Here is a 15,176-nt window from a genome sequence, read left to right on the forward strand (position 1 = left end):
TAGCGACACTGACGTTCATAGGGGGATGCTATGCATCTTAATTAGTAGCATGGATGAGCGATTTAGTAATAACAAACCCCGGCACCCTGCCCACCTCCACCTCCACACACGCACAAACACACTGACACATATGCAAACACACACGTTCGCGCAAACACACACACAAACAAAAACACACACACGCACCGAGCGGCGTGCAAATCAAGAATACAGACCATCGCTGTTGCAGTTTCGTTGAAGAGACACTCTTATTTGTAGTATAATGACAAGTCATATACATTCATTTCACCAAGTGGAATAATTCATGTGATGGTAATTTATGAAAAGTGCCTGATTAAAGAAATTATACACACATGTGCACACACACTCTCACACACAGAGAGAGAGAGAGAGAGAGACGTGTCGATTAATTCCTCAGAACATCACTGAGTCATTTTTTCCCGGTTTCACTTGTTCTGCCTTTTGATTTTCACACACTGTGAAGTTGGCTGGCCCACATCGTGTTCCTCAACACCCGGCATATTAACACAACCCCATTTCACAGTCTCCATAATCCTCTCCCCGGTAACAAATCTCTCAAAGGTTGACAGAATACCAGAGATGCTGCGATTTCTCTCTCTCTCTCTCTTCAACTTCGTCTCTCTTAACACATAAACGCTCAATTATATTTCTCTCAAATGTAGCCTTTCTGTCCATCCTCTTTTTGTCTCTCTCGGTCTCTGTCTCTCTCTGCTTCATATTTTTTATGACATTAACAGCCACCAGCCCCCATCTGGAAATTCATCACCGGAGGAAAGCGGAGGGAATGAAATCTGCGGCTGTGATTTATGAGTTATTGTGATCCCGACGTTCTCCGGGATGTATCGGAGACGGGGGTCACGTCTGTGTTAATTAAAATTTGGCGGCAGATTAAAAGCAGTCAATGGTGCCCTCTGATCCACTGTTTCAGAAGGAAAGTGTAATTAGAAAAGGATAATGGGTGTGAGGTGGGGGGAGACTCGCCGCTGTGGTTACCCCATCACGTTACAAACGTTCATACTAACACAAGTATGAGCGCACACGCTCAAACTCATAACACCTTATTTTCTCACCATGCATGGCCCGTGAGGCGTTTGCTTCATACAAACGTCTCACTTTCTAAGACTATCGAGGTGTGTGTCGATGTGTGGTGGTGGTGGCAGTGGTGGTGGCGGTGAGGGAGTTGGGGTCATTTTCCTGTCGGATGGCTGTGAAGGAGTGTGGGGTAATGTGAAAATCATAACCTGTGGCGGAAGAGAAATCGAGTGCGAGGACTGATTAATGGCCAGCTGTTCGAGCAGGGCCGGGAGGGGGGGTCTTTAATTGTTGAAATATGAAGAGCCAGAGTGGAAATCTGAGAATCAAATACAGGCGACAGACAAAACCATACCCTTTCTTTGAGAAGTCAATGCTACCAATGATTAGTATTATCTTTAAAGAGGAAACAATGAGACATCCAATGATTTCTTTATATTAAAAAAAACCTATACATTTGCTACCGAAAGCAACTAAAAATGCATTTTAATGTAGATGGTTGGTTCAAACCAATGTCAGTGGTCAGTGGTATCTAACCATGCACATACTGTAGGCAGGATTTCTGATCTGGCTGAGATTTCTGCCTCCTCCTAATGGAGGTCAATTTAATTTTGGTTGTTGTGAGACTGACAGCAATGTGTCTGTGTCTTTCATGGAAGGACAGTAGGGTGACAAACAACCAACATTAAGTGTCATTGCAAGGCCAGCACATGCTACCCTCAATGTGCCTTTGTACAGACTACACAGTCTATGAAAATGTACTGGAGGGATGAACACCCTTCTTCCAAAATATGTATAATTTAATGTGATATGTGCATGGCACGATGGTGCAGTGGTGAGCACTGTCGCTTCACAGCGAGAAGATTCTGAATTTGAACCCATCAATGGGACTTTGCATGTTCTTTGTGTGGTTTTCCTCCGGGTACTTCAGCTTCCTCCCACACACCAAAGACATGCAGATTAATTGGTGACTCTATTATTTGCCCGTAGGTGTGAACCTGAATGGCTGTTTGACACCATGTGTCAGTCCTGTGATGAACACCAGGGGATCTTGGCCAATGTCAGCTGGGATCGGTTCCAGCCACCCGCAATCTGAGAAAGCAGTTAGAGATAATGGATGGATAATGTCATATATTTGTGTAGGGCCTTAGTTTTGTTTTGAGTGTTTCACCATAGGCATATATTAAATAAAATCTGTCAATAAATTTATCAAAATATGTGGTGTCCTTTCTGTGAACTCCTCATGGACAATACTTGGAAACGTTTTTTGTCCAGTCAGCTTGGGGATGAAAGTTTGATTGGCCACTATCCAACCTCGCTCCAAATATTCCCATAGGTTTTCAGTTAGGTGTGGTGACTGTGAAGCTTTCTATAATAATAATGCTCATTAAGCTGTCCGTAGTCATTATGTTTATTTTATATTCATGGTTTTCCCTTTTAATTCATCAATGTCTTTCACTGTGTCTGTATTCCACGGTTCACAGGAAGGTGGAAGATACAGGAACAGGGATGCGTGGGGTGGACATGTGGATGTTTAATTTTTTAAAGGCAGTTTTTCACTGCTCTGGGCACAGCTAACAAATTCCTTCCACCTCAGTTATGCTGGGATGGAGGCAAAACTCAGAAGATGGATCTCTCCATATGAGGGCAAGAAAAACAAAACTACCTGCATGGATAGATACCACCAGGAGTAAGTGCTTTTTTGTAATTTGGGTGAACTAACCCTTTAAACACAGTAAAAAAAAAAAAGATACTTCTCTTTAGGTCTCAGAACATATTAACAGCACATTAAAGAAACCACACAGAATGTTACTGAGGCCCTCTAGGCGATGGCTCAGTCTCTTAAATAATCAGAATATTCCAGTGGTGGATACTTGGGACCCTCAATTACAAATATAATATTCAGCCCACTACCACCTGGAGTGCACTTATCAAACTTTCAACAGGATGAGGAGTTTAGAGAATGCTGACCTATATTCATACTCTGAATGGAGAAAGAAGTGAGGGGGAAGGCGGAGAGAAAGGGTGTGTGCAGAAGAAAGGCAGAGTGAGGGAAGGGGGTTATGTGGGGTCAGCCGAATGCGCTGAAGAAGACTGAATTGACACTCTGCAAGCTGCCTCCAGTAATAGAGCCAGTTTGCTCTTCCACTGTGCAGTTATTGTAGATGATATATGCATAATGATTCTGTAATGTGGAACGTTTGATCCGTAGCCGTGGGGTAAAACTGTTAAAGGCTTGTTTTGTTGGAAAAGAGAATCATAATTGAGGGACATGGAAGCGTCTCAAGACTCTATTTGTGCTTTTATCAGGCAGAACGGTTGTAGAGGTTATGGAGAAGTCAAAATCTTTGTACATGTGTGAATCTGTGAGCTGCTCTGCTTCAGTACTTGTGCCAGTCACTTTCAGTATTAAGACCATTAGTTAAGTGATTCATTCTGGCTCTAAATCATTGTTTAAAGAGTAAAGTCTAGATTTATACACTATATTTAAATTTCTAACTTCATGGTGCACGACTGACTCAAGAATGTGTAGTCCTACCAACATGTTATTTCCTTTTTTTTTTTTAAACAAAATTACATATGTTTGTTTTATACTGTAATTAATTAAAGATAGTCCCTTCAGTATTTTGAAGAACCGCTTTTAAGTTTGCACTTAAGTCAGAAATTTGACTTGAGTTAGCCTAGCTTGCTAAGCTTAGGACCATAGACAGTAGAAAACATGGATGTAGCTTTCTGAGGTGTCGTTGTGAAGCTGGGAAGTTGGTCATTTTAAAATGGGGGCTTATGGAGACTGACTTGGCTGTAGCCAGTCTCAAGTGGTCATTCAAGGAACTGCAGTTTTTGCCAAATAAGTGTAGGGGCCTAGTCAGACCTAGTCAAATAATACTAAAAATATCAGCGTGGCTAAACAAAGAAATCTTTTTTTTTTTTTACAATTTCATTGAAGAGATCCTTTAAGACTTCATTTATAGACTATTATTAGTATGACTGCAAGTGAATTTCCTGTATGTTACATAAGCCTTGGTCAGTCACTGAGCAGGTGGAAAAGTCGAAGCAGCAGGCTCAAGAAACACATACATCACGTCTCACACACTAAAGCAACACACACCTACACACAGATGCATGCAGATATTGCTTAAAGACTGTGTTTCTAAAGTTAAGGACACGCTGTGCTGCTGCTGTATTCAATGCGGGTACTCTAGAGTTACTTTCTCAAGAGGGATGCAGAGGGCAAGGCGTTACTTTGAAGCCTCTGCAACAACACAAACATCCAATCGATAACTGTCACTTAAAAGTAGCTCAAAGTGACTGACTACATGCGTACTGGCTGATAATGCTGTGCAGCTGCACGCTAATATGTACACGCACACAGATGGCTCAGGTGCACAAGAGCACACTGACAGGACGACACATACACACATACGTACTGTATGTTCAGACACACAGACTGTCTCTCTGAGAGGAATAAAGAGAACATGAGCTGCCATATCATATTTCCTGGTCTGGCTCTAACAGGGAGCCTGTCAAGATAAAAGGACCATCTTCAATCAGTTACTACTGGATGGTGCTATGCTACCACCGCTTCAGCTCTCCTGTAGCCCAAGTGACTGTGCTTGTATGGGTGTGTGTGTATGAGTTCTCCCTAACATAGTCCCCCTGTGGAGGTCTAGAACTACAGTAGATGGCACCTCGGGCTGCGCTCCATACAAAAGTCTTCAGTGGAGAGTGGAGATAAGGGACTCATTACAATGCGTGTATCGACATATCAATCATCCATGCATCATTCATGCACCGTCAAATTATGCTAATCCTAATTACTTCTGGGGAAATTACTATTCTTTATCTGCTAATAGTCGGGATTGTTTGGGGTTTCCTACCCACTATATTCACCACCATTTTCCCCAATATTTCCATTTTTCACATTCTCATATTCAGCGCTAATGATCCCATTTTGCACTGCATACAGTGGAATAATAATGCCCTAAGTATGAATAATGAACCAACGACAAGTCACAGAGGGTTACAATGGTGTACGGAGCAAACAGCGTAATTGTTTACGTCCTTGTGAGTCATCAAGAGGAGTTCTGAAGCTGCTGTTGCACATGGGCGATTAATCATTGTGGTTACACCTATGTTAATAATCTGTACTTTGCATGTATGCAAGTAATTATGGTTAATGGAGGAGATAGATGGGCCACTCTATGGACAAATATGCATAACAATGTCTTTAATATGATTCTTATGATTCATGGTACCACCGTAGTACCGCATCACTTTCCATCCTGCAGTACGTGCGTTGTTCTCACCTCGCCCTGCCTTCAAATTGCACATTTATGTGTGTACAAATGCCTGTGTGTCAGTTCTCACATTTTGTGTTCATATTTGTTGATCAATAGTTAATTTAAGGTATAGCAATTCTGTGAATTGCAAAACAGTGTGAGATGTATCAGGAAAGAAGCTGATATATATATTGACTGGTTCTTGCTTCTCAAAAATGATACAGATTCTTTCTTGATTGTTTTTTAAGAGCTGAGAATTGTTTGGTATATAAAATGTCAGAATATAGTGAAAAAATGCCCCATCATAAATTTTATGTGCAAGGTTGATGTCGTGAAATTCTTTTTTCTCTGATCAATAATATAAAACTCAAAGATATTCCGTTTGCTACGGGAAAAAAAACAACAACAGAAAAACAGAAAATTCTCACTTTTGCAATTCAAAAAAATATTACTTTTTTTCCAGTGACAACTGATCAATATTGTTTTTAACTTTTTAAATGAAATATTTAAAGTTTTTGACAGCTGATTATACAAAACAAAAAATCAGAAGCAGTCAACTTAGGTTCTGGGATATTGTAATATATTATATTGTAATTTTTTTTATCTATTTGTGACTTCTGAAAAACTACATGCATGAATGAAAAGGAGCTGTTGAAACATTTTATTGCTTGTACATTTAAAAATGTCTTTGGTTCATTTGGGGGTTTGACCAAACCTTTTACCCTGCAGGGAGGGTGGGTGGTGGTTTTGGGAGGCTGCGGTGAGCTGTGCAAACACTGTGGGAGAGCATGGGGGTTTTAAATAGCGAGATGGCATCCATGACTAACTGCGGCCAAGTCAAGACCGCCTTGGTCACACTCCAAACCCAGAGGAGAGCATCCTCACTGGGACTGCATTCCTCTGTCGTCCTCCATTTATCGTGCACCACCAGCGGCTGACTTATGATAAATTTTGTGGCTACCCTCCACTAAACCATGTGGTGCGTGCATGAATGTGTTGAATGGGTGTGTACAAATGCTTGTGTGCAACCTTCAACTTTCTTGTTTGTGTGTGTGTGTGTACGTGTAGATATGCGAGTAAACCGGGGGGGTCATAAATATATGCTACAGCCAAAGGATCCCACAGAGAAACATCTGCAATGCATTTTTTTTTTCTTTTAACGTTGTGTATTAAAATGTTAGCTTTGGGCAAGAGACTTGTGACCACATCATTGCCTCCAGAGCATTAACACCACAGGGAAGTGACAAGTCATAAGGCCACACTTCCCCAAAAATACTACAGTCTCATTCACATCTGACATCCTATAAAATCAACAACTGTGATTCCATCTGCAATCGTAGCTCCAAATCTGATGTTTGTACACACATTGACCAAAAGACACATCGGGGAGATGAGGTAAAATTAGCCAAAACATGCACGCACAAAGCCATGCAAAACACAGTGTGAAATCATGTCCTTGCACCCACAAACTGCAACGCTCAAAATAAAGATCCCTCATTTAATTCTCCAGTGTCACCGTCCTCCCTGCCTTGCGCTTGGAGACAATACCCATTTGTTGTAAAATAACTCTCACAGAGGGCTCCTCTATATTAGACACAAGCGAGGAGATAGCAGTACAGGCAATTAACTTATCAACCCTGCAACATGGATTTATAGCTAAGGCATTCGTCTCGGCTGAAGCTGCCAGCCTATTGGCTGTATTGTATTTCTTGTCATCTTCTCTCGCAGGTGTAGGAGTGTCCTTGTCAGAGAGCTGCAGTCTGGATCTGCAGAGGGCAAAGTGCCAGGGCTCAGGGCCAATGGGGCGACTGGCAGCTCATTGTGCTGAAGACAAACTGAACCGGAGGTTGAAAAAACAAATTCCTCATCCAATATCTGTCCAAATATTATAGATGAGCTCTGTATATGGTTGTAAAACAGATTACATGCGCGTTGGGGATGAAGCTGTTTAACATTCATGTAACCCTGACGCTCCTGCAGCAACACGGTTTTTCCTCTTTTTGCAATATCTTTAGAAACTAATTCTATTGTGACCACAATCATCCTGTAGAAAGTCGTCATGAGACTATTTTTGGCAACAATGAAGCAGAGATGAATTGGAAAAACTGTATGTTTTAACATATGGGTTCACAGTAATGATTTCCTCTCTATCTCACCATTCCTTTCTTCTTCATTTTACTCTTCAGAATTTTGCTTCTTTTTCTACTCTCTTAATTATTTCATATCTATTCACACTCATTAAGCTATAGCGCAGCACCATATGGCTCCTACTACATTTTTCAGCTCTAAATTCAGCATGACAGTTGAGACTATTTAAAATATGTGTGTTTGTTAGAGGAGGGAATATAGTTATGTTGCAGTCCACACTGCAGTGCTAGGAAAAAAAAAATGGTATCAAGACAAATGGGGGTCTGGATTCAGAAGACTTAGCTTCTGCTGTAGCATTACCTCTGAACTCTCTGGAGATACAAGATTATCTTCACAGACCTGACATTCAAAAATAAAGTATCTAGACATTTTAAGAATATCTACCCGCTGCTGCTGCTGTTTACTGATTTAAAGTGGCAGAACATTATGTAAAAGACATAAAAAAAAACATCAGTCACATCATCTGTGCAGACACGCTTTTCATTCAGATATGGAAATTACCGCTCGGGTCTCTGATAACTCCATCAGCTTGCTAGTTTAATAGCAAAACGGCAACGTGTTTGGTGCAACATGTGAAGAGCACTCGAGAAAGGTTTGAGAACCTGAAGGGTGTTAATTACTTGTCAAGAGGTTGCTAAAATGAGACCTGTGGCAAAAAAAAAAAAGAAGAGTGGCTGTACAGAAGCTTCACACACTGATATCTCAGAGAACACACACACACTCGAACTAGCATGTATATTATATTCACACACATGCACTAACACAAACTTGTAAATGCCAGCATACACGCACACTGCAGCACATGCATAAACACATGTTAATCTAGTGTATATTCATAGCAAAACAAGTGCGCCCACAGTTGCAAACACACACACACACACACACACACACACACACACACACACTCTCAGGTTAGAATGTCAAACATCCTTGAATAGCAGCTCATTATGGTACGGGTTGATGTGAAAATGCCACAAGCAGTATAAGCACATCCATACACAAAGAGCAGGTGCAGTCTGTCTTTCACACATCTCTTTTATATCTTAAAACACCCAGTCTGCCATCACTCCAATTACACCTGGAGATTACTAACTTTGGTATTCATGCTGGGTGCCATCTTGTACGCGAGCATGCTATCCCCATTTGAGCAGCAGTTTGTTATAAGCAGTGTAATCACGTCAGGTGCTAGGCCTGCAAGCACCGCCAGCGAGACGAGACGATATGCCAAATATTTAAACTGAAGCTGGATCAATAAAGATGAAGCGGACAAAATCCAGGTAGAGAAACATTAAAATCTGGACAGAGACAGAGTGTCTCATTCCTCTGAACAACTACGCAGCCCATTTCCTTTGTCTTGCATCTGTTAGTCATTCATGAGGAACGGCCTGGCCGCCCCCAGCGAGCCTTCTTCTTCATTGCAGTTATGATTTATGCCTTCCTTAACTAATCAAGGGTATGATCATTAGTCAGGGGATGTGCAAGGGGCCAGGGCCTTGGCAGGTCAGTGGAAGGCCATTTCTTGCATTGTGGTTCCCCTGCTTTCCACGGGTTAGGTCCAGGATAAGAAATGACTCGGGGTACGCCCCCTCACCTTCCTCCAGTGCCTTCTGAGGCATTTGTCAACAAACAAGACAAGGAGGGGAGCTTTGGGCTGTGTTGTAAATGAATTGAGCCAATAACCAGAAGGGACAGCCATGGTGGTGACAAAAATCTGCAAGATTCTCTAGAGTCTGTTTGTGCTTTTGTGAATGTTTGTCTGTTTTTTTGGGGGATCCAGAAGACAGACTGTCAACAGTAACACTTCAGTGAACAAATTCCACGAATTTGCAATGGATCAGTACAGAAATGCTCTTGGGAAACCCTGGTCTATTTTGATCCATGATTCTCTGGCTCCAGGATTTCACCTCACACGCAGTCATTAAAAATACACACACATACACAGGCGACGATCACACTGCATGCAAAAACAGCACAGGAAATGGAAGGGGGTACAAAAGGTCAGAGCTCATGGAATGCAGCGTTGATGGCTCGGGCTGCTTCTATTTATGACAAACTTGGCCAATCAGATGCTTACGCCGTGAACAGCCAACTTGGAACTTACTGGAATGGAGATTGAGGGGTGGGAGGGTGGAGGAAATGAAAAGGGATTTGTGTGTGTGTGTGTGTGTGTGTGTGTGTTTGTGTGTGTATGTGATTGTGGGGTGCTAACAAAGGCTGCGGGTGTTATCCAATGCGGGTCTGCATGCTGAATCTGTCCAAATCAATGTGATTATCCCTCAGCTATTGCTAATTAGAGTCATTAATACACAGTGCAAGCAGGAAACGGCACACACTTTCTCTCCCTCCCTGCTTCAGCCGATCTCTCCTCTTTCTGGAATGGCTTTGAGGGAACAGAGGCATTTGGAAAAGGTCCGTTGTTGGCCACACTTCAGTCGAGATTCTCATCTGCACATAATTCACTTTCAAAAGGGCAGAGGGGGCGGCAAAGAGAATCCTTAATTGCGCCGGCACTATGTACAACATAGACAAATGTTTATATCTCAGCCCTCTAATGAGAAACCAATAACGGATGCAAAAAGCACTCTCTGCTCTTTCTCCCTCCTCCCAGCCCTGTCCGCTCGTCCCACCCTACCCCAAATACACAGATACACATGGACATGACAATGAAAAACAGGCCTTTTTGGAGAGCGTCACCTCATTCATCAATAGCCCTTATGCTCGGAGTCATGCAATACTCCACTCAGGCACTGATGCAGCAATAAATCTGTTTTTATAGAATGTAACATTGCCTATATTTCTCCATTAGGCTGATCCTGTGGTAAGGGCAAGGGATGCTTCAGATTGTAATGGTCAAGCTTCTGACAGGCTTTTAAATTGCACCATACGGAGGCTGTATATGCAGCTAGGCAGAATTAATTCAGTATTCCAAAGCAAAGGAGTTCGGTTATGTTCACATTTTAGATACAGTATGCAAGGACAATCTGCTGGAAACTCTTTATATAGATAGATCAGAGAGATATACAGTATGTTGCTTTAATCTTCACAATCAAATGTTTGGATACGTAAACGTGATTTTAATTTGTTGGGACAAAACAGGAAGTTAGCTTGTTTTACATCAAGTCCCACGCAGTTGAGTAAAGGCGACAGTAATTCTTTCAAGATGCGAGTTTATGTAATGCCCTTGTGAGTTTTTTAGCATCCTCATGCAAAATGGATGGCAAGTTACAGGGCAAAGAAATGAACAACAACAAACTGCCAAACACACAGCCACAACAGACTATCTTCTCATCTCATCTATCTCCCACAATTCAGTGCGGTGGTCCGTCGCGGCAGAGCGCCAGTCAGGCCCGCTGAATCTCGGCGCAGCCTTATCTCCCCGCGGCTGAGGAGGAAGCGGAGGTCCTTTAAAGGGCTGAGGTCATTTCCTCTGCCTCCGGGTTTTGGCAGGAAAAATAAAATGTCTCCATTCGGTCAGCCCTGCTTTATTTCAAATGCCGCCGCTGCCTTTTAAGAGGCCCTTGTGGGCATGGATGGCAAATGAGCGGTTTTGGGTTCTCGCAGTCTATTCCTTTTCTCTCTCCCTCTGCCATCCTCAATCCCCCGCTCCATCTGTGATGCAAACCCCAAATCTCTGCTTTATTTCTACAGTAAATGTGAAAGTGCAGAGACAGATACACAGATAGACAGAGTATGAGTGCGAGGGAGAGAAAACAGAGACAGAGAGGGAAGGAGAAGCAGTGTGAGAGTGCGGAGGAGCATGAGAGCGAGAGAGATGAAGAGCCCAATGCCTCCTCTTACCCACAGCGCTCGACAGCCCCTAAAGCCCTTTCACAACTTCCTGTTCCTGTTTCTCTCTGAACTGGGCTACATCCAAAACATGTGTGTGCGTACTGGCATGCACAGTTTAGACACTTCTGTTGTGTATCTTTGTGAGAGTGTGTGTATGTGTGCCTGGAAGCCTCTATGTGTGTGTGTGTGTGTCATAGACTAAAGGTAGGGAGCGAGGGAGTGAGTCAGCGCTGGGAAGATAGAGAGGCTCATTGAAAGGCCTGCGTGGTGCGGTGGTGGTGGAGGAGAGCAGCCGGAGCAGGCAGACAGGCAGGCGGGCATGCAGGCACACATGCTGTGATGTTAGAAAGAGGATTGATAGATCTGCTGCATGGCCACTGCTGCTGCAAGAACCTAACGCACCTCAGGCAGATGGATGGGGAGTGTGTGCGTGCGGGGGTACGATTAGTCTTTGTGTGTGTGTGCGTGTCAGTGTGCCCTTTGTGTTTGAGTGCGTGGGAGAGGTGTATTACATGGTCTTAGAGAGTAGTTTTTGTGATGTGGTACTTCAAACGGGGCTTTACAGCACTTGCACACACTCATCCACGGAGAGCAATAGATGTATGGTAGAGGGGAAACATTGTGCGGCCATGTTTGTCCGTGGGCGTCATACAAGGTGTTGGTTTATGTTTATATGAGCAGTAATATAGGCTTTCTCCTAACACCTGACCTGTAAGTACAGCAAGCGTCATCACTGTTTTTCTGCTTTTCCACAGCAGACGGCCTCCACTCCCACGCTCACTACTCCATCTCACATTATCATCAGCTCTCCATCTTCCTATCATCTCTCTCGCAGTCGATTTCTTTTCTTTTTACAGGCGTTTTATCATACATATAAAACACTTCTGTTATGAAAGCATTCATCAGCATATACGTGTTAAAGAGGGAATAGAAAAACGTAGTGTAGATGCGTGTAAAGGTGCATTCCTGCAGTAGCTTTACATTCATCTGTGGTGGCAATTCACTTGTAAACCAAAATAACGTGATACGATACGTGGATGTCATCATTTTTGTACAGCTTCTGCTCTATGTTGAAATCTAGTCATCAAACGCTGCCCAGTTCACCCTCTTCAACAATCAACTTTAAAAAAAAAAGAAAAGAAAAATCTACGAGCCTGTGCTCCATGAAGTCATTTTAATTTGAATTAATGACATACATAATGTTTTTTATAAATTATGTATTTCGTCTGATTACGATGCAACAAATCATGGATTGACATTTTGCTGATTTATAATGATAATCAAATTTGGAAGCCCAAACACGACACACGAGGCAAGATTTGACAACTCTGGAGAGTTATTACAGACACAATCAGCAGGTAATACAACACTGTTACAAAGTAATCTACCAGGAATGTGCGCTTGTATTTGACGAATGGCCAATGAAGCTCCTCACCAGATGTCATCATATTGTGGAAAAAGTTAAGAAGTTTTGATTTATTTTTTTTTTTTGCCGGGTTAAGAACCATTTGTGTCTGCATCCCCTGCTGCGTCGACACAATAGACATATTGAAATGTCTGTCTCTAGTTGGATTAAATTCTTGTGGATTTGATCCTATTGTCAGAATAAATCATATCCTGCCAGTAACAAATGATGTTCATAATAAAGGATATACTGAACCAACAGTATAATTACACCATTCAAATCCAAAGTCAAGCTAAAGCAAAGGTTTTTAGAATTCAAATGAAAGGGATGAAAACTCTAAAAGCAGCAGTCAGTGCGTTAGAGATTTGTTACCCTCTTGTTTTTCCTGAGCTGATTGTCGATCTCTAACCCTCTCGCGGAGATGACTGGTCCTGACCTCGTCTCTAGCCTATTTTTCTCACATTGTTTTGGCAGTGTGTTCACTGAGCTGAGCTAAACACAAATAACGCAAAGGCGGGAGGGGGAGGAGGAGGAGGAGAGGAGTCGGAGCATGAGAGGAGACAGAGGAGAGGGATGCTCGCTGTGTGATGGCGGCACGTGGTGATAAGCTGCCGCTCTGACATTTAAACAAGTGTCAGGGTCAGGGGGTCAGATGAGTGGAAACAATGCGTGACTAGATCAGGGCGATGTGCCGATTCCCCTTTGTTACCACGGACGCACAGCAGTCCATCAGGCTTCAATACACCTGCTTGGGATGGTTTATGCTTTGATAGCTGCTCACCTTTCAGGAGATAGTGAGATATTCACGTCGAAATAACCTCTATGTTCTCCACAACTTGTCATTAAACATACAAAGTTTTCTCTTCGAGGTCACTCAGCCCTTTCTTCTGGTCTTCGCCTCTCCCTCTGCCTCACTGGTTGAAGAACAGGACCATCCTTTCCACTCATAAAATACGTCTGCTTATATTCGCCTCTTGGCATCTTAGCAGCGCGGCATTCCACGAGGATGACTTATGTGAAACATTGTCTTCCACATAACACAGTGCTAAGCTGATTTTTTTTTTGTTCTCAGTTGAACACGGGGAGGGATAAGCTGTGAGCTGTGTGTGCACAGTCTATTTCTTTCATCGCAGAAATTGAAGGAGGTTTACCTGTTCTTTTTATGTCCTCTTTTTCTAGTCTCAATGTGCCTAACCTCCCTCGATTCCTCTTTAATCCACCCCGTGCTGTGTCCCGTGACCTGTGGATACATCCTTCCCACTAACATGCCTCCAGCCTTGTCTTTAATAGCTAGCTAGGACTCACAAAAAAGGACCTGTCAAGTTAATCAGGCCTTTTCCCCCCCCTACCCTCTAAAAGGCAGAGTTTCTTTCCCTCAACATTTTGACCCAGAGCATGTCTGGCAGGATAAACTCAGGTGCGGAGCAGGGTTAAGAAGGCGGCTTCACCTTGAAAGGCCACACTTCAGAGCCCGGGAAACCACAAAAAGCAATTAAAAGTATTGATGGAACTTCAATAGCTCTTAAACAGTGCTGCCAGACACCTCGGGGCAAGTGGCACACTAATCTTTTTTTCCCCCTCATCTCTCCATCTCTTCATTCTCTCCCTCACTCTCCCTCTTTCTTCACTGAACACTTGCCCGTCTTGATTATTACCAACTGATTGAAATACAAAAGATGAGGAGCGTGTAAAATTTATTTACAGCCTCACAATACAGGCGGCTGAAGTCAATATGGACACGGGACCCCAAGAAGGCAAGTGTGACAATGATAGTAATTAAAGTTTATCTAATCCAAACTAGCTTGTTAGCCCTAATTGGTCTAGTACGCGCGTATGTTAGAGCATGTAAATGTGTGCAGCGTGTGTGCCGTGGAAACAATTTCAAATGAGTCAGTAATGTCATCGCGGCATGTGCGCACCATTTACTGTGCAGACACTAATGGACCTTTCACAGGAACACACTTTCCCAAAGATTGTCTTCCATATGACAAAACAGGAAATCGAAGAGGAGATAGGGAGGGGCTGAGACAGTGGCTGGCTGCCTGCTTATCCTCTGAAGCAGGGCAGCGCCATCCAAAAGCAGGTTATTTACCCGAAGCCTTCCCGCAGTGTTAAGCCAGCTACTCGCTAAATCAGTGATTTACAGCACAAGGCTTCCTTGGCTGATGTCTAAATTTACGGCAGGGCTTGGATTGTTGCTCCTGTGACAAGACAAGTCTAAAGAGTGATGGCCGGTGCACTAAAACAAAGTGGGTGTACAAGACAAGACAAACTGATGACTTACCTTTGCACTGGTTGGTGTTCTTATCCAGAATGGCCTTGGTTGACACTATTTTTCCATACCTGTAAAGACAGAGAAATTAAATTTAGTGTTTTTGACTCAGAATGACCTACAGGACCTTTGACTGGTGGGGAAGTTGACTAAAATTGCTGTGTCGTGGTTAAAGTAGATGTATTTTCCATACTGTCTGCCATTTAGTTGCAACTAGCAATTTGCAAAG

The 15,176-nt window shown here is 42.9% G+C and overlaps 1 protein-coding gene across 8 annotated transcripts in view; it reads right to left on the bottom strand.

Annotated features, from left to right (window-relative positions):
* Positions 1-15,176, bottom strand: part of rbms3 (RNA binding motif, single stranded interacting protein) — a 278,332-nt gene that overhangs the window by 122,471 nt on the left and 140,685 nt on the right. For all 8 annotated transcript variants that reach the window (XM_019264208.2, XM_019264207.2, XM_019264209.2 and 5 more), the window contains one exon: positions 14,960-15,018. In XM_019264208.2, the coding sequence (XP_019119753.1) occupies positions 14,960-15,018 (59 nt within the window). The remainder of the gene's footprint in view (positions 1-14,959; positions 15,019-15,176) is intronic.

This window comes from Larimichthys crocea, chromosome XIII (genome assembly GCF_000972845.2).
Source record: "Larimichthys crocea isolate SSNF chromosome XIII, L_crocea_2.0, whole genome shotgun sequence".
Taxonomy (NCBI): domain Eukaryota; kingdom Metazoa; phylum Chordata; class Actinopteri; family Sciaenidae; genus Larimichthys; species Larimichthys crocea.